Here is a 19,348-nt window from a genome sequence, read left to right as displayed (position 1 = left end):
TGCCCACCTTTTTTTTTTTTAAATCTTAGATTTAAAAATGTAATACAAGATTATACATAAGTTTTTCTACCTTTATCAAAAAAAAAAAAATGTCTACAAGAAAGTCAAATTAAATTTTATGAGCGTTTGAAATTCATATTTTTACAACATTTGATATTCACTTGATTTCTCATGTAAAGATTTTCTTATTTTGTTGTAATTAAAAAACGTATGACTATAGATTCTTGAAAATTTTACTGAATATTTTGAATAGCCTTTTCTATACACGATAAAATTTTGAAAATAATTTGACTCTTTATGAGCTGTTTACGGACATTGTTCAGTGATTTGAAGTAATTGCTCGTTCCCTTAAAAATCTCACAGTTCCTAATACGAATAGAAACAATTCATTTAAGCACATTCGGTAATTCGTATAGTAAAATGTTACTAATTTTAGGGAAAACTAACCATCAACAGACGAGGGACCTTACAATAATAATTGTAATTATTTCCGATAACTATCGAATTATTATCGTAGGTACGATATTTTTTTCACAACTCAGTAATTTAAATTGTCTTTTTGCCCTTTTGATATTTCAAACCACTCAACAATTTGAATTCTCGGAAATTTTAAATTTTCAAAAAAAGTCCTACCAACTTCGAAGTATTGAGAGTCGACTATTGTTATGCTGCGTGTTGTGCAGTAAGCGGAATCATCAAAGTTCACTGATGGCGGATAATTCATCTAGTAGCTTAGTAGTACATAATATCTGTGGCGCATACAATTATTCAGGTATGTATAGGTATATTTAAATGTTTAATGTATCGTTTTATATTATTATGCGTTGTGCCATTATGAAACATTAAAGTCGACTGGCGTGTAGTAATATAGTAGGCCAGTTGTAGGCATATAATTAAATATTATAATATAAAGAGTAGGTAATGAAGTTTATTAAAGAACTAAACAAATGCACACAATACGATAATATTATATACATGCTAAAATAATATAAAATACAATAACAATACAAATATGTACAAAAAAATAAAAAGTAAAAAATAATAGTATAACAGTTGGATATTATACAACTAAATAATATATTAATACATATTTATAAAGTAAAGGTGACGCGATTATTTTACATAACATTAAACATATTATAGGTACAAGTGTTTATTTTATTTTTTATTCGATATCGTGGAACCGCAGTTAGATGTTATAGGTGCTATAATCGCCTATAACAGACCGACGTTTTCGCATTGACTGCCCAAATACATCAAGTGTAATAGAAAAAGTTAAAATGAAAAATAAATGTTTAATAATATGTTTTGGTTATCTAACAACGTTGTTGCAGTTTACAGAGCACATTATAAAATCACGCAAATATGATTGTATAATATAGACGTATTCAATAGTGTGTTATTGTACGTATATTATAATTGTATACATCCAAACACGTATCACGGAATCCGCTAGAGTGAAAAAAATCCAGTTACGTAATAATTTTACGAAAATTTAGAATTCCGAATAGGTAGGTATTACCTATACGCTGAGACCGAGAGAAAGTGATGGTCACGCATTCGCGCAGACATATTATTATTATTATGCTCACACATGGTAATGTTCACGGTTTAAATGATACTATAATATACCTTTTATAATAATGGAATAATTAATACCTGGACGAAGTAAACAATAACAATAATAATGACGATTTAGTAGGTATACGTTTTATAATAGAGTATTATATATTTCTGTGTATGTATAAACAACGACATGTTTTGGATGTGATTGCGACTTTCGTTGGGATGAGATGAAAATACGTATAATAATATTATTATTATAATTTCGTCCTTTAAAATTATTAAAATGTCGTGGAAATGGCAAGTGCAAACGTACGAGGGTGGTGATGGGTTAATAATAATAAATCGTATTTTGTCCGATGTATATTAGGTATATATTATTATATTCATGTCGGTCGTTAGATTGGCTGCGGTATATTATCTACTATTATGGTATGTAAATGTTCAATAGGGCGTCTTTTGCAGATCATCTGTTTTTTTTTTTATATATTATTTAATGTATATTATTATTGAAACGGACGTTTCGCATATTCTAAGATTTTTCTTATGGCAACACTAAATGTAATAATATATAATATATAATATACGCATTATTCTCGTCCTACGTTCGGATATAATTAATATAATAATAATAAAAATAATAATAATAATAATAATAATAATATAATGTACAACTGCGCAGTGTGTCGGCGTGCATAACCTATATTATTTTATTTTATTTGATATTGCTTGTTTAATATAATATGATAATCGATTTCATTTTTGGGCCATGATATATATATAATTATATATATATATTAGACAACGTAGGTATCGTATCATAGTTTTGTGTCTTGGCCTTGTTTCAGGGATAATTTTTTTTCCTGTCAGTACAGTGATCCAGGACCGCTGGGCGCTCCATATCCGGAGGACGGTGATGGGGAGCCGTACGTGTCAGACGGGATCGACGGAGACGGACTCGCAGGTGGTCCGTACTCGGAAGCTACTGAGTTGGGGTATCCTTCTTGTTTCTGAAAATAAAAATGTAAAAAAAAAACGTAAAATTTGTTCTCATCAAGTTTTTGAGTGTCGACGTGTAACGAAATAATAAAATATATTAATTATTATACGCCCCATATTATGGACTAATCCGCTGAAATGCGGTTCGGACACAACATTTTCGGATTTTTTATGTGCTCCCATTTATATTTTGCAATTATTGCGTAATCATCGTAGGAGCAGATCTAGAGAACGATTTTCCAAAACTTTTTACCCTGATGACGGAACAGTTAGAATGCTTGTACCTAAGTACTTTATGTAGGCAGGGCCGGATTTAGAACAAGTGCCACCCTAGACCCTTTTAAATATGCAGCCCCTACCCCAAGGAAAAAAAATGTTGTAATTATTTCTAATAAATTAATTTCATTTTAAAGAAATTAGGTCAATAGCCATTATAAACAAAACAAATAATTATAAATTCTAATTAGGCATTAGCAGTATACATTTTTAATCTTATACCTATGTTATCTATAACATTTTACGACGAACTTTTTTAGACGCGAAATCGTCGATTATATCATCATAATTTATACTTCGAAGCATCTCAGATTCTATGTGTAGTATGGATGTCGCGTTTAATCTATCCGACTCCAAAGTTGAACGAAGATGCGATTTTACTCTTTTCAATGCTGAAAACGACCGCTCTGCTGTACAATTTGTTGCAAACGTGCACAAATACATACGTAACGCTGTTGTGACGTTTGGGTAAATATCTATTAAGTCATTTGTATACAACATCTTACAAAGTTCTTGGGCGTTTCTTTTTTTGTCAGATTTAACGCAAATGAAGACATTCATTCATAAATGATTCTTTAATATCATTAGGATATTGTTCTATTAGTGCCCTAGTTTTTTGAGAAATAATTTCCTCGTTAAGACTACATATTATATTCGTAAGAAAATCAAACTTGACACATAAATCTTTGTATGAACTACCATGTCTTACAAGTTCAGCATTCAATTTATCCAATATAACGAAGAATACATTTACTCTGAAATCTTCCTTGCCTGTTTCTGTTTTTTATTTCTTACAAAATTTGCCGCCCCAAAAAATTTGCCGGCCTATAGGCGTAAATACGGCCCTGTATGTAGGTACTATAGGTACCTATAACCTATACGACGGTAGTGGTTATTAGCGATCACAGTCTCAACGATCGACCTTGGTGTAATATAATAATATACAGCCTGATATTGCCGCTATTACGTGAGATTCTATCTGTCGCGGGTGAATAATAAGAATAATAAGGAATTAGCCGAAAATTGGAGCAGAACTCTGGACGCGCATAATATATTTTTTAATATCTATATAATAATTAATTGCATGGTGCCTATCGTTTGGTTGAATACCACATGGTATAATATGTACCAGAAAAGATGCGAGTGCACAACATTTTCATTACACGCCGGGCAGAGAGGTGATCGTATTTAGAACTTTTCGCCCCTCCCCCCTCCATAAACATCAATATTACTACGACAACAACAACGACGACGGCGCGAATCGATAATCACCTGGGTCTTATATCTGATGAAGTACACTTCTGGTTTGGATGGCTGCGTGGGTGCGGGTGTCGGTATGTGGATCTCGGGCGCCTCGTCCGGTTTCTTGACCAGCACGTAGATGAGCGTCTTCTGTTCGGCTGGCGGCGCGATAGGTGGGAGGTCTGGCACGGTGGGTGGTGGCGGTGTAGGTGCCTTGATGAACACGATCTTGTAGTGCTTCTGCGGTGGTGGCGGAGGTTGCACAGGCTTCTTCGGGGCGTAGTATGTGGGCTCTGGAGGCGGAACGTGCACGTACACGTGCTTATGTATGACAGGCGCTTGCTGCGGTGGCCCGTACTGTGGCGGTGGCCCGCCGCTCGGGTATGGCCCACTGCTACTGCCACCACTGATGGGGGCTGCGTAGCTGTCTAGCGTGAGCCCAGGGAATCCTCCACCGCCTCCGCCGAAACCGGTCAGGGGCGCTTCGGGTCGTCCCAGGCCTCGGCCCACTGCTAACAACACCTGCAAAACACAAATGGCAAAAATAATTATCTGTTCGAGTTACCCGCTGCGTCAAGACATCAATATTGAGCGGTGGTCAAAGTAGGGGTGTATAGAATCCATCTACTTTTTTAATTTACATTTTCTATTCCTTTAAGTCTTATTTATTCCCAAAACATCCGTCCCCTCTTAAAAAGTTATACTTGTAAAGTATAATAGTATTTGCATCATTTTAGTATAGTTTTTACTTTTTATCATAACGGTTTTATAATTTTTACACTAACTGTTGAAAAACAAGTAGTAGGTGGGCGTTTTATTATAATAAACGTTTTTTTAAAATTACAGTCAAATTGTAGGCATCTAGATAATCAAAATTAAATAATGTTGATACCCTACCGTCCTTAACTGTTATTAATTATTTAACAACTCGTTGTTTCTAATTTTGATTTTACTATATATCTATAGGTGTCTTTGCTTTAAAGCCACTCCGTGACTACGAGTGATTACTATTTTCACCAAATATTATCATATTTTATGCCGTATACTTTAAATTTATCGAACTTTTATGAAGTGTTGCTTTTAACATACGGAGACATAGTAAAACTACAATCGATGACATCGATCTGTCATAACCATCACTACTGGCACTTAATTTGAAAAAGATTTATAATATACTTGCTTATAGTTTTCATATTAATTGGATTACGTTGGACGGTGCTCGGAAGTTCTATAGTATGTGATGTTTTGTTGGTTATAAAAAAGGTTAGGTTAGGTTATAACTAAAAAACTATTTAGAAAATAGAAAATCACCAATCACAAAATGCCATTAAGACTCAATTTCCGGTCCATAGCAAAGTTGTTACATGAAACTTTTTGAGAGAGGTAAAAATAAACATAAACCAACTTTGCAACACTAATGTATGCAACGCTTGACTCTTCACGTTCAAGTTAAATTGACTATGCAAATAAAATATTTCCATCTATCAAAAATAAATTATGTTCTAACAGTTTTTATCCACAACGGGCGGTTTTCGTAGAACGGCCGACGACCGGAAAATAGAAGAGATTATTATATCGTTATTATGACATAATGATATTCACATTAATACGACGTATTTTGAGTTCGGCCAGTGTATGAACAACAATATACTGCGTGGATACTATAATTTTATATAATAATGCTCAAGACAAATCGAAAGCGCTTGCCGAAAATATGATAATACAATAAATTATGTATTATATTATTATCGTGCTTTATTCGTTCAAATCATTTGTCGGCAACCAATGCTATAGTTTATAAAGACGCAGTCGGCTTGTGTTTCATAATAAAATAAAACATAATAATATATTGTTATTGCGTACGAAATTCTGGTTCGAGAATACGTTTAGATGATTCCGAGGTCGGAAATACGACGAATAAAACATGTCGACTGATTTCCGTTAAAACGCGTTTGCGTTCTTATATTACTCGAGGGGTAATAAGATATATGATATAATATACTATAATATTATATTAGGTATACGAATACGATTTTATACGAACGATTCACGTCAGGATATCGGACAACGCTGCAGCGAATGATAAATTCGTTGTCCACTTTTGTATATTTATAGTACCTATACTTAATATCATGACAATAAAATATGATCATTTGTACAACAATATTGTACCTACGGGTTTTATGTCTTAATAATATTATATTTACGCGTATATCGATGAACCATGATTATGATATTATTGTAAAATGATTATTATTGTTATACAAACGCAGTGGCCGAAAGAAAACAATATCTGCAGCATCTGCCCCGGCAGTGGCGTATTTATAAATGTCTTATGGGGGGAGGGGAGGCACAAACAAAAAGATCAAATTATACATAGTTATAACTTATAACTCATATTTCCCGTCTCAAAAAAATCTCTCATTGTTTTATGTAATTTTTTCGATCATACAGATTTTACCACTTAACATGTATTCCGCAAGGACTTGTTTAAATTTATAAATAATTTAAAATTTAAATATAATTACATATTACCTATACATATTTGTTAAAAATGATTGGTGCTAATAAGGAAAATGAGCCCATTAAACTGTTGAGAAGCCCCTCTAAAATTGTTTTAAAATGAAAAAGATAAACTGAGATGAATACAACTATATATATGTTCTGGTTTACCTATGTAATATGAATATTATTATGATACATTGCCATTAATTTTTTTATTGCCAACAAATGTGATAAATACATTTTGAGCATTGTGATGACATTTTTGTTAGACCATTTTTTACTACAGTACAATTATAATACTGAACTTCAAATTTGAAAGTCTATTTTTGTTTACGAGTACCTTCATTATGCCCATAAATCCATGACTGATAAATTATTGTCACAGCTATGTGAACTCGGGTTGGTGAGGAAGCTAGGTGAATTACTTATCACTCTGTATATGTGGTTACGTCTGGTAAGGGTGGTAAGGCTATATTATATGTGTGTGTGTATGTATAGGTGCAGTTTATATTTCAGTTGGTAATTGATATAAATATATGACAACAACATGACAACTATCGATTTGATATCATCCCTCTCGTATTTCTTTGATCCCCTTACAATTTTGACCAATTTGTCTCAATACCATTACTCGTACTCAACAAACCCGTGACGTGAGTGCTATATTATTTACTAGCGGAGTTCGTTCATTTTGATTTTCGTTTTTTTTAACTACTGAGTGCGTGATACACAGGTAAAATATAACCCAATTGTAATACCTATATATATTATTTACATATATATATATACGACTGGTCCTCGTTATATAGTAGCCACTTATATTTTTGTTTTTTCATCTTAACTTATCAGGATAAAAACGTCAAAGGAATAGAATACTGAACGTATGAACGGAGTTATTGGAATTATTTATATTATTATAAATAATAAATTTAAACATAAAAATACTCTCTTCTCGTTCCATCTCTCCCTCTACCCCTGTTAACATCTAAAAATTAGATCGAGATACAGCCTTGCGTTCACGCCACAAACAGTATAGATCTTAATTACTACATAATATATTATTGTATATAGGTATAGTATATATTATATAATGTATTGCAATATTATATGCAATACAAAATATATCTATGTAAAATATTCTTCGGGAAATCGTGGTGGACTATCATCTACCTATGTCCTATATATATATATCGACGAAGCACCGAGACGCCATTGAATTTATCATTCGCTCAGGATCGTCGAACTTTTTGCATAGATTTTATCATCTTACAGGCTGTAGACTGCAGTTAAATATATAATAAATGATCATATAATGCGCCAAACTTCCGAAGTACCGTCCGGCGGTCTATAAGGTTCTATTATGAATATTATTATAGTATAATTTACGTTACAATTTGTGATGTTAAATATTCTCAAAGAAAAATCGGGAAAACAACATAAAATCGAATCATACACGAATCAAGGAATCATACAGCGTTCGTCTATGAGACACGTATAATATTATAGTCAACATTTTACAAAACCGCAGTATAATATCATGTCATTATCAGTGGTCAGAATTGTCAATCAACAAGCAATTATTCTAAACTGCAAAAGACTTAAAGACTACATTTATTAGCCACTCGCTGCAAAGATAAAAATAATAATATCTAAAAGAAAATTGCTCGTAATTATTTGGACGTCCCCCCCATCACAATAATTTCTCTTTGGCGATGAAAGTTGAACACAAGTGATGAGGGCCTTTTTCCTCTTTTAATATCCGGCACTGAGTTATATACAGCAGACGATGAGGTTTCTTACTTTTTACTTTAGCTCCCCTTTTAGCATATTATATTTTTAATAATTTTACACCCTATTAAAAAATATTTTGTGACGTAATTATTGTGTGAGTTATTTCAAATTAGGATAGCTACTTTTATTTAATCTTGAAGTTTTTTTTAATTGAGGTAAATCTTACGCTGCTCCTGAACATTTTGAACTCCCTCTAAGCTGGGAGAAACATTGATATACATAAATATAGCCAAGTGCAAACAACGCACAATTAGTAATAATAATAAATTAGGGTTTGGGACATCTTGCATTTTATTATTTTTCTATGGTAGTTGAAGAATATTCTAGGTAAGGTAGAAAATTGGCTTGTGAAATCTTGAATTAAAACCAAAAGTTTGACTGCATATTTTTGCGTGTTTCGTTACTTTGTACAAAAAAGGCAAAATTCAAAAAATGTTATAATTATTTTTATATCATAATATTAGGTGTATATTGCAGTGTATATTTTCATATACAATTTCACTCAGCTTTTTTTCTAACTTTGGCTGAATAATTTAGAATACCAACTCCCGAAACCTAAGCATTTTTAATAAATAAACATTAAATAGTATAATGCTTTAAATTGTATTTTATCATAAATGTTGTTCGTAATTAAATAGAGAATCTTTTTGGTAATTTTAATTGCGTATTCGCATGAGTACTTGTAGTGCAAATTTGCAATAAGTTACGAACCCTGATAATAATAATAGTATCTGTTATGTAACACATGGGACAACACAATAATTTACACACGTCATAATGCAATGAAATAATATCACATCAATAGTATTTAAATCAGCTACCTTACGTATAATATGATATATTTAATGGGTTTCTCTAGACGTTCTGTCTACTGCATTTACTGAGGGTCGTTTTACGTGTCCGTTATGACTTGTAAGCTAATTTCTGATATAAGAACTTATACGATACACAAAAATATCATCAGGCATTCAACAACAAAAATATAGCATCTACCGCGGCGACGTGATTGAATTTTTGTCCGTGATAGCCCTTCACGTCCAGATTGAAACAATATAATATATATATCGTTTTTATTCACGTATAATAATAAGATGATGTTTATTTGTGTCGACAGTTTATGTGGATGTGAACGAGATGGAACTTTTGAAAGCGGATGTCGAAGACGTTTCGCTCGTTACCAGCAAAATAAATATAAATCGTTTTCACCACACGATGAACAGTACACTTCCACTGCAGGCTGCAGCTGCTGAGTTATTTCATAATAATATCGTAACGCGTATTGAACTAACCGTCTGAATAAATAAAATAAAAATACTATATCGATGCGTATTGATCCTCAACGTACGTATTAGTTTTATCGATGATATTGAAATGCATACATATTGTGATGCGTATACCCACACAAGTTGACAGATCGTCCGCAAATTAAATGTGTGTGTATAAGTGGAAATGGTCGGTATTCCAGAAATAAACTCGAACAATCACTATATTATATACATGACTTTATCAGTGAAAAATGTTTTCAATTCAGGCTATCTATTTTACCGAGTACCTACCTGCCTATATGAGTATCCATAGATATATACAACAACTAGATAGCTGTCTCCTTCTTGCCATCGAAGTCAGCCGCCATTTACAAAGCAGGGAATGTTTACAAAATAATATTATCACAGTATATAAATAAATGTAAACATTGCCTGCTTTATAAATGGTGGCCGATTTCAATATTATAGTCACAACTGTAGTATAAAGACGGCTATCTAGTTGTTGTATTGTTGTATATATGTGAGTATCACTTGTTTTCATAATATTAAAACCGTTAATGTTTTGGATTTTTCAAAAATAGATTTTGCAAGAAAATCGACACGATAAAGGACTAATAGAATACGACAGCAGTTGCGAAGCGAATGTTATAAGTTATTATATACTATTATTATCTATTTCGTATTTGCTTAGAAATTAATTTGATTATTATTGTTGTTGTCCTACATCGATACTGTTTGTATACTGTTCGAGCGCAATAACAAGCGTGACTATTGGATCGATTACAATGGATATTGGATACAATCGATTACAATGAATTACTATTGGATCATGGTTGTTCGTTATAAATGTTATAATGTTTAAGGTACAGACAGATCGTCATTAGTAGGTACCGGTGCAGTTTGTTCGATTATTAGATAACTATTACAGATGCGCTATCGGAAGTAGAAATCAAATAATAGCATAATATTATTATCGATCGTTACACTGCAGCGCGAGGGAATCTGTTATAAAATAGGATAACCGACGGCGCCGAATTACGTTTATATATAGTTTCACGAGGGCGTCTGCAGACGTCATCGGACTCCAGCAATTTAGGACGTTTTCTCCCCGATTTCCTGCCCCTCATCCCCCGGGACCCACGACGTTTTCCGTCCGCATCATACGAAGTAGTTCGAATACCGCAGACAAGGATTGTTCGCGCAGCATCCGGTGTAGTTGTTGAGGGGGCGATACGCACGCACTCGGGCGCCAGGGTCAGTCACCCAGTCGCCTGTACCATTCGACAAAAGAATAAAGAAAATGTCCACGATCGGCTTTTTACGACGATAACCCTGCACGCTCTGGTAATAAGAGGTGATATAGTTTAAAGGGAGGAACAAATAATGTTGAATCTTTTATTCTGATGCGAAAGGCATGTATTTTGGGGCGGTGGACAGAGTCACCCGACACCCACCCCTATTCGCACCGATGCCTAAAACACTCGTTACGATACGCACATTTAGCTGGGAAGTTGATGATGGGAGTGAGGAGAAACTAGAGAATTACGATTAAATGATCAAACAAATAACACAACAGTTTTGGGATTCCGCACGCTTACATGACGACGAAGTTTTAATACGATACGGCCGCGGGAATAACATACGGAGATCAAACGAAGATAATATTATATTAGCTTGGTTCATATTAAAATCTATATACATTTATAGGTCGCACTCTGTCAAGAACATTCGCCGTATTGTTACCACCGCATAATTAATGATAAACTGTGAAACTTCGGAATTCCTCCGAGTATAAATGCTCGAAGTCTCCGAAATGAGCTCATTTTTAAGGTATATTTTTGGTTTACCATTACTCAAACTAGAGAAAGTTGAAAATGCATTTGTGTTTGATCTTGTCTTATAATGTTCTAAATAATTTTGAAATTCTAAAATTTGTACCTAACTTATTTAATGGATAACTATGTTATGAACTATGCCGTACTAGTATTTTCTCCTTGTGTATTGGCAGAATCTTTCAGTTCTACAATTCATACTACTATAACAGTTGTGAAACGTTTCACTCTAAATATAATTCAATATTTTATGTGAGCCATTCTAATATATTTCAATTAAACGTTTGAAATGTGATATTTACATTAAGATGAAAAATACTGTAGTCTGTAGGAACAATACAAAATATGGCACAGACAAAATTATTCCTCAGCGAAAAATTATATGCATATGAAATCGGACATATTTTTGATTTGAGTAATATATAAATTAAATTTTTGCCTAATATTATATATTTGATAACATATTCCTATTTTGTGTTTAGGTATATTGATAAATTGTAATTTATAAATGTATGAACCCAATTTTTGTTGGCACATAAGTACTCTACTCGTGTAATTTTAGCGAGACATGACTCGATAATATTATAGTGTGACGTTAAATATACGTAATATTTAACTTAATATCTAAATTTAAACGTGATGAGTTGTACTCGCTCGAATACAAGTTTGATTAAGATCGTATCGAGCAGTCTGGGACCTGGGTAAACGTGAATTTTTTTCATTCATGAAAACTAACATTTTACTTGTATTATAATTTATAACTGGTCATTTGGGCGAAATGTATCATTCTAATTTCTGACCTGATCGAAATGTTATTTACTTGCACTTTTAACCATTACAATAATTTGTTGTTTTTTCGTTTGGTAAAACGTAGGGGAATTCATGTTTGAGTGTATTTACCAATAATTACAAGTTTGGGTTTGACATTTATTGATGTATTGAATTGCACGGGATCGTGATTATGAAGTTTCACCAAAAAAAAAAAACATTTTTATTTGTTATGGAAATTATTAATGATTTCTCCCGTTTTTTTAGTTAACGTCCAAACACGGATGTAACACGACACACATCAGTTTAATATTTCTAAGGTATAAACGTATTACCAAAATAACAATGGAACAAAATTTTATATTTGATTAGGTAACTTTTATATTTTTTTAGTAGATGATTCATTTTTAATTCAATTTAAATTGTTTTATTTTACTACTAGCATCTAGCAAAAGTATAGGGGTCGTCATACTGCATAATATGTTATAGTTTTACAGATATTTTATTAAAATCAATCTAAACGTATCTTTTCCAACGTGAACCGTTCAAATGTGTCCCCTGGGCGTATTGGGAATCTGTGTGTATAAAACTACAATCTGACGTAGATCGATGCTTCATGCTACTGTTGATCATAAATACTATATAAATGTTTTTTTTATTCAATAGGGGTACGTGATTTTTGTCACATTTTATGATGACTGATATTAATGGTATGAGTTTATTTTTCTTATCTGCTTATTTGTATAATATAAGTGAACGAATTTTACTACTTTGAAATTATGTGTTGACCAAGGCATATTCACGAAAATATTTATTTCACAATAATAGTATTATTATAGTACCTATGTAATACGTTTAACGTTATAATAACTATCCGGGAGTTTGAAGATCTGGGATGGGTTTCTAAAACATCAGTGTTTTCAAAAATTTTGGTTTATCATCGTGCACATTTTTTTCATCGTCGTTTGTCGTTACGCATTGCCGAAACGTCGTGAAATGTTTAAGCGGTACATTTATAGCTTTGAAATGCACGCACACGTACAGACATAACGTATTTAGCATAATACGAGTGCCTACCTATTTATGCGAGCAGGATATAATAATATGTATTTTGGAAAGTATATATTATTTAATTAGCTTATTATGTGTGGCCCCGCTGGAATTTACAACGCTACAAAACATTGTATTTTTGAATTTGTATGCAGTGTGTTTGTACAATTGTTCGTATAAGAGACGCGCGTATGTCATGTATTATATTATATTATTATACGTCATGTTATATACAGCTGGTATAGCAGTATATCCGTTTTCGGAACTTTCGGTTTCTTCTTTGGTGGACGTTGAGTACCTAGGTTATATTATGACGTCGACGAGGGAACCATAATACATTATGCCTCATATATATTATTGTTATTATTATCGAGGTAATGTATTTCGTTCCCCGATATCGGAAATTAGAAAAAAAATACCCGATATGTAAACGGAAATCGGATCGATTACGTAAAAAAATAAGAATAAACAACAAAAAAAACCCAGACTATGAGAAAAAATTGCGGCCCATTAAACATGTTTTTGTTTTCCATTTTCCACAGTATACCTACACACCACGGTGCACCTGCGGTAGAAGTATTAGTATCAGTGGTAGTATATAAACAAGGTAGTCGATTGTACGCGAGAATAACCGTTCCGTGACCAATCCATTGGTTTCGTGATCACGGACAATCCAGATTTTCTGGTGTGTGTAATTGACTCGCCACTTTGGTCTGCACACAAATTAGGAGATAGGAGAATGGATACGCGGCGGCGGTGGTGAAAAAAAACCCAAAAATAAATAATATACGGTGTAGGATGGCTGGCGCGACGAATTATCGGTGTACCTATATGTATACATTCCATCCCGATTTACTTCGCCCGTTCATGTGCCATCAGTCTTCTGCACCATGCATGTCACACGTCTCAATACCAGTTTAATCGTTTCACATCCGTTATACAACAAACAGTTGTATGTCGTTATAATTATGTTTGTGATCGATCGGAAAGCAATGTTTGTCGCCCGAGGTAAATGTCACGCGAGTTTCGCACTGGTTCAATATAATAATTGGTATTACATAGGAATATTATAATTTATAATGTTATTGCATTACTCAATATCAGGACGAATATACACAGCTAATATGCTAATATGCACAGCTCATAGGCAGGCAGCGATCCTCCTTCGTCCCGAAACGTAATCGATTTATAATAATTTGTATAATTTAACGTTCATACTCTTCGATAATTTTTGTCAGTTATATAGTTTAGCTGTAATTTCAAACCAGTCTTCTGAGAAATAATATGATATAATAATAATAATAATATTACCGTCGCGTCGGTCGGTTATATTTATCTAAAAAAGTCTTCCTTCAAGTATAATAATATGTTCTTTCGTTGTAATTATAACGGTTGTATAATACTTATTAATATCTACGTACAGAAGTTTATAAAAGCGCTTTCGGTTGTCATCCGCTCTGCATAGACACATAACATAATAACACCGATAATTTCGCTCTGACGTTCTATTGATTTCTCGGCATAACCGTGACGAATATTTTATATTTTTATATATTATATTATTATAACATGGGACATTGAATCAAACGTTTTCATTGCGTTCGAGACGAAGTCATTGCCTACTTGGCCGAATAATGTGACTATGTGACACATTAAATTGATTGACGTTGCGTGTATTACATATTATATGGGCATAATTTATACACACACATTAATTATTATTGTTTTCGACCGAAAGTTTTTGAAGTGTTTTCATCTATTCATACGCAACCACTGATAAGATTATTTGCCCTTCTAAATAATAAATCAATAAGAACGCGGGAACGAACGGAAAATTTGAACGAGCTTTGGATTTTTTCATTGTCTTATAATATGTAGTGCGAACCGGTGAGCTGCTTCAGCCTGAGGTCGATTCTGTACTTAACGAATCACGAGTGGGGAACTTAAGGCGAGTATATGTATATGTCATATTAAATTCTTTGGATAGAAACGCTGTGCAGAGTTAAGTACGCGCACTCGAAAGTCTTGTCTTGTAAATTATAAAACGTGCGTTGTATTTGCAAATATAAAATGTTCTTTTCTATAATCTTTAGTGGTCCTTGTCGTAGAGAATTTAATTGGCCTTTTAAAAGAAACGTTCCCTCGTCATTATAATCTAATTTAAAACCTTTCAAAAGTCTGGTGAACGAAAACACATTCAGACCGACTCCTTAATACCGCTATACTACGTAGTTCGCACAGTTTTCACTGGTAATGTCATTTTTGCCGGGCGGCTGGTAAACATCCGAGCCGTCGGTTGCTTCTTCCACGTCAAATATTACGTTTTAGCCATTTTTGTTTTTATTTGAAAATTCGAAACGTTTACAGTTCGACATCATACAACTATATACAAGTACCCTAATGGTCGTGGTGCAGGAAATTAACTTCACTATGAAAAATAAAAATGCACAAATACAGTAAACAAAAACTGTTGATTCGAGCACTTTTCATTATACGCATTGGTATATTTATTATTTTCAGCTATTATGTGAAAACAAAAATGATGATATATTTTGACTTTTCGATTTTCCAAATAACAACAAGGCTCTTTTGGCGCAATATAGTTGTCTATGGAGTATGGATTATCTTTCACTTGGGTATTCGGGCGACGATGCATTAATATTTGCAAATCGTTGGCGTACTCAAATAAAGCCACATAAATATTTATGTTTAAACATTTCAAGACATTATAGCTATAGGAACAATTTGCGTCAGACGATGATTATTATAGAGCAGTGCTGTGTTGTTGTTGTTGTTATTTTTGATGAACATCCCGACATTTCAACTACAATAAGCACATTGTAAATAATGACTCTTACCATGATTTTTGATTTTAAGTAAATGCTTAACTGACGCGAAGTTGTGAACGTTTTGATTTAATCACAGTTGTTTCCATAAAACATTTTAGGGGGTTATAACATTGTATTTTTAAATATAATATAATAATATTATACTTAAAAATAGTGTGGGCGTGCATAAAAAACATCGAATTTTTGATAACATAGAACTTCGTACTTTTATATGTATCTATAGGTATTCCTTATTTATGCGTTTTCGTGATTTAATAATTATTGCAGTGTGTAAAAGGCTGTGAATAACTTCATATTCAAAATAAATTTGTTAAATTACATACATTATCATACATTTTATTTTTTCAGATCGTCATAGTTGCATTTTATTCAACTATTACAGAAGATATTGCATAATTTATAGCTTTTTGTTTAGTTTTATGAAGCCAGACGGCCCGGCGTATTGAATAGGCAAATCTGGTACTCCGGTGATTTTTCAACCATTATCAACGTAATGTTGTCTACTGTAATGATGATTGGTAAAATATTTAATACTGGTTTCCATTCAACTGGTTTTGATGTAGGTATTGTGTATATTATTACGCAATTTGAAAGAATAGATTAATACAAAACACAAATTGTATACAACGACATAACGTCATACCTACGATTGTGCTACATAAGGTTTTTTAAATTTGTAAAAAGCGAGAAACGTAGTACTTATAATATTAGTTTTACAGCGATTTTTTTTTTTTTATCGTTTAATCGTATTTGGAAGTTTAGTAAAATATACTAAAACGACTTAGTTGCATGTGTCATAAAATCAATATATCATATTATTATTATGTAATTCAAATATGTCACTCCTCAATACCTAGTTGTTTACAGTATTTTAAATTTTGACAGTTCCAAGATTAGTTTACATCGTTTTCAATAAAAAAATGAATTACTGTTTAGTTTATACAAGTTATTGTATACATGGATTTTTCAATTTTTGTAAGAAAAGAAATATTCAACATTTAAATGTTCAAGATTAAATTTAAATTTTGATATTTCTGGATACTTTTATAGAGAAAAAAGTTGTTAATAAAATTCGTAGATTCTTGTCTTGATGATAGAAATGTATTTACATTGAAAGGTAAGTAGGTATAATATATACGAGATATTGTATATTTGTATACACAATATATGATTTCTTGAAGTAAGTAAATGTTATTTCTAATGATTTTATTGTTATTGAAATGAACTAATATTGAATAATCACTAAAGGTAAATGAAAGATTATTTTTTTTACATCAGTACTTAGTATGGTTCTTGCATGTAATTTATATAATTTTATTTTGTTTTTAAAAAAATTATTTTATTGAAAACGAGAAAGATATCCATCTCCTAACCATTAGTAGTAATTTATACGAATTGATTGTACATTCATAATCTGTTTTAAGCTTTAAAAATAAGAATTAATTAAAAATGTATTGATATTCTAAGTAGAATAAAGTTTACGAACATCTGTAAATAATTTTGTTATGTTCAAAACATGCAAACATTAACATTCATTAGTATACTACGAGACAATTAATTCAGAAATGATTTATTCGTTTGACATTTAAATATTTTTAAATTCAAGTTATAATAATTATATTTATTTTACCGTCGATGACACTTTACTTCCTGCATAATGACTTTCGATTAAAAAAAAATATACTTGAATATGTATTTAATGAATTAATTGTATTTATCAAATTATATAATTAACGATGACGTTCGAATACAAATTTTAAATTAAAATCATCCAATTAAAGTGCTAAGTATTTTCTTTTTTGAGATATAGAGAGTCAAAAATAGAATTGATACTTAAATAATTATAATTTATAATAATGATATAATAACTTTACTCTAAGTGGATGTGCCTATAGGCTATAACTATATTATAATGTTGTCATATTATTAAAAACAATAAGTATTATTGTATAGGAATTATATTGTGCGTTTTAAATAATTAATATTAATACGCAAAATTCACTAATTTGTCAACTGACTATGAACTGCCACCGCATTCATAAAAAAAAAAATAAAATAAAATGTTCAGACAATAATGTACAGAAAATAAAATAATCGTTATTCAATACTGAAATTGGAGCTAGAACTCCAACAAAAGTGCGACATTATTCGGACAGACTTTTCTGAGTGTATATACTATATATACACCGTGATAATTATTATTATTACTGTTGTGTTGTATGTCACGACAATAACTGACATCCGCAATAAAGCTAATAATGGGACAGACACACACACGCACACACACTACAAAAGCGGCGCGATACCGGATAACGTGTGTTTCGATTTGAGCGCACCGTTTTTACTGTTTAAATAATAGTTTTTTCCCCCTACACAAAGGTAATCTAATACTTTCGTCTTGTTTCGTATATTATTATTTTATTCCTTTTTAATATTACTTTAGACTTTTGTAAAGTCGAAAGTCGAAAGCCCAAAGCCCCACTACGTTAACGACAGAGCAAATAACATATGGATGATCACAGCACACCGCGGTGCAGAGTGGAAATCTGATATAGTTTGAACAAATTACGGGGTCGTACGACTTTTACGATATAATTTGGAGAAGAACTACGAATCATCACTCTGTCACGCGTTTGTAACCGATACCCAACTATAAACCACATCAAAGTCGTTACGATATACATAGTATAATATTATTTCGTTAGAAATTAAATTTGAAATAAGTATCTTTGAAACAACAACAATTATAATAATATTATGTAATGTAACAAAATGAAGGTAAATTCACTTTAGATATAGGGTTACCACGGACTTTGTTGTATTTTTTCGTTTACTAACCATTACTGCGGAGCACCACGTAGCCATTGTGTGAATCCTTTGACTGATGTATGGCCGTACACTTAGCGTCTAAACGAGTTTTTACGAAAAAAAAAAACTATAAATGTACAGTATTTTATGTTAGGTTTTTTCAGCGACGACTTTTCGAAACGGTTTATAGAACGACTGTTATCAATTATAAAAGTTACGATTCGCGTTTTATTCAGTAACTGTAACACGACACATCGCTCGGTGGGCGATTGAATATCACTTGGTCCACGATCCGCTTTCACAGCACTTTTTATATAATTGCTCCTTCCATTATTTCCACCACCGCGTTTTCTCGTACGAACGGCGGTGGTTACTTTTCGTTACTTTTTTTTCGTCGACA

General features: G+C 32.2%; 1 protein-coding gene across 1 annotated transcript; it reads right to left on the bottom strand.

Moving 5' to 3' along the window:
• Positions 1–908: 908 nt before the first annotated feature.
• LOC132950887 (uncharacterized) lies at positions 909–19,247 on the bottom strand. The gene is made up of 3 exons (XM_061022492.1): positions 18,979–19,247; positions 4,111–4,602; positions 909–2,573 (listed from the first exon to the last, which is right to left on the bottom strand). The coding sequence occupies exons 1-3, from the start codon at positions 19,003–19,005 to the stop codon at positions 2,430–2,432; spliced, it is 663 nt and encodes a 220-aa protein (XP_060878475.1). The 5' UTR covers positions 19,006–19,247; the 3' UTR covers positions 909–2,429.
• Between the last annotated feature and the right edge of the window lie 101 nt (positions 19,248–19,348).

This window comes from Metopolophium dirhodum, chromosome 8 (genome assembly GCF_019925205.1).
Source record: "Metopolophium dirhodum isolate CAU chromosome 8, ASM1992520v1, whole genome shotgun sequence".
NCBI classification, from domain to species: Eukaryota; Metazoa; Arthropoda; class Insecta; order Hemiptera; family Aphididae; genus Metopolophium; species Metopolophium dirhodum.
The sequence above is the reverse complement of the archived record's forward strand: the minus strand, read 5'-3'. Positions and strand labels throughout refer to the sequence as shown.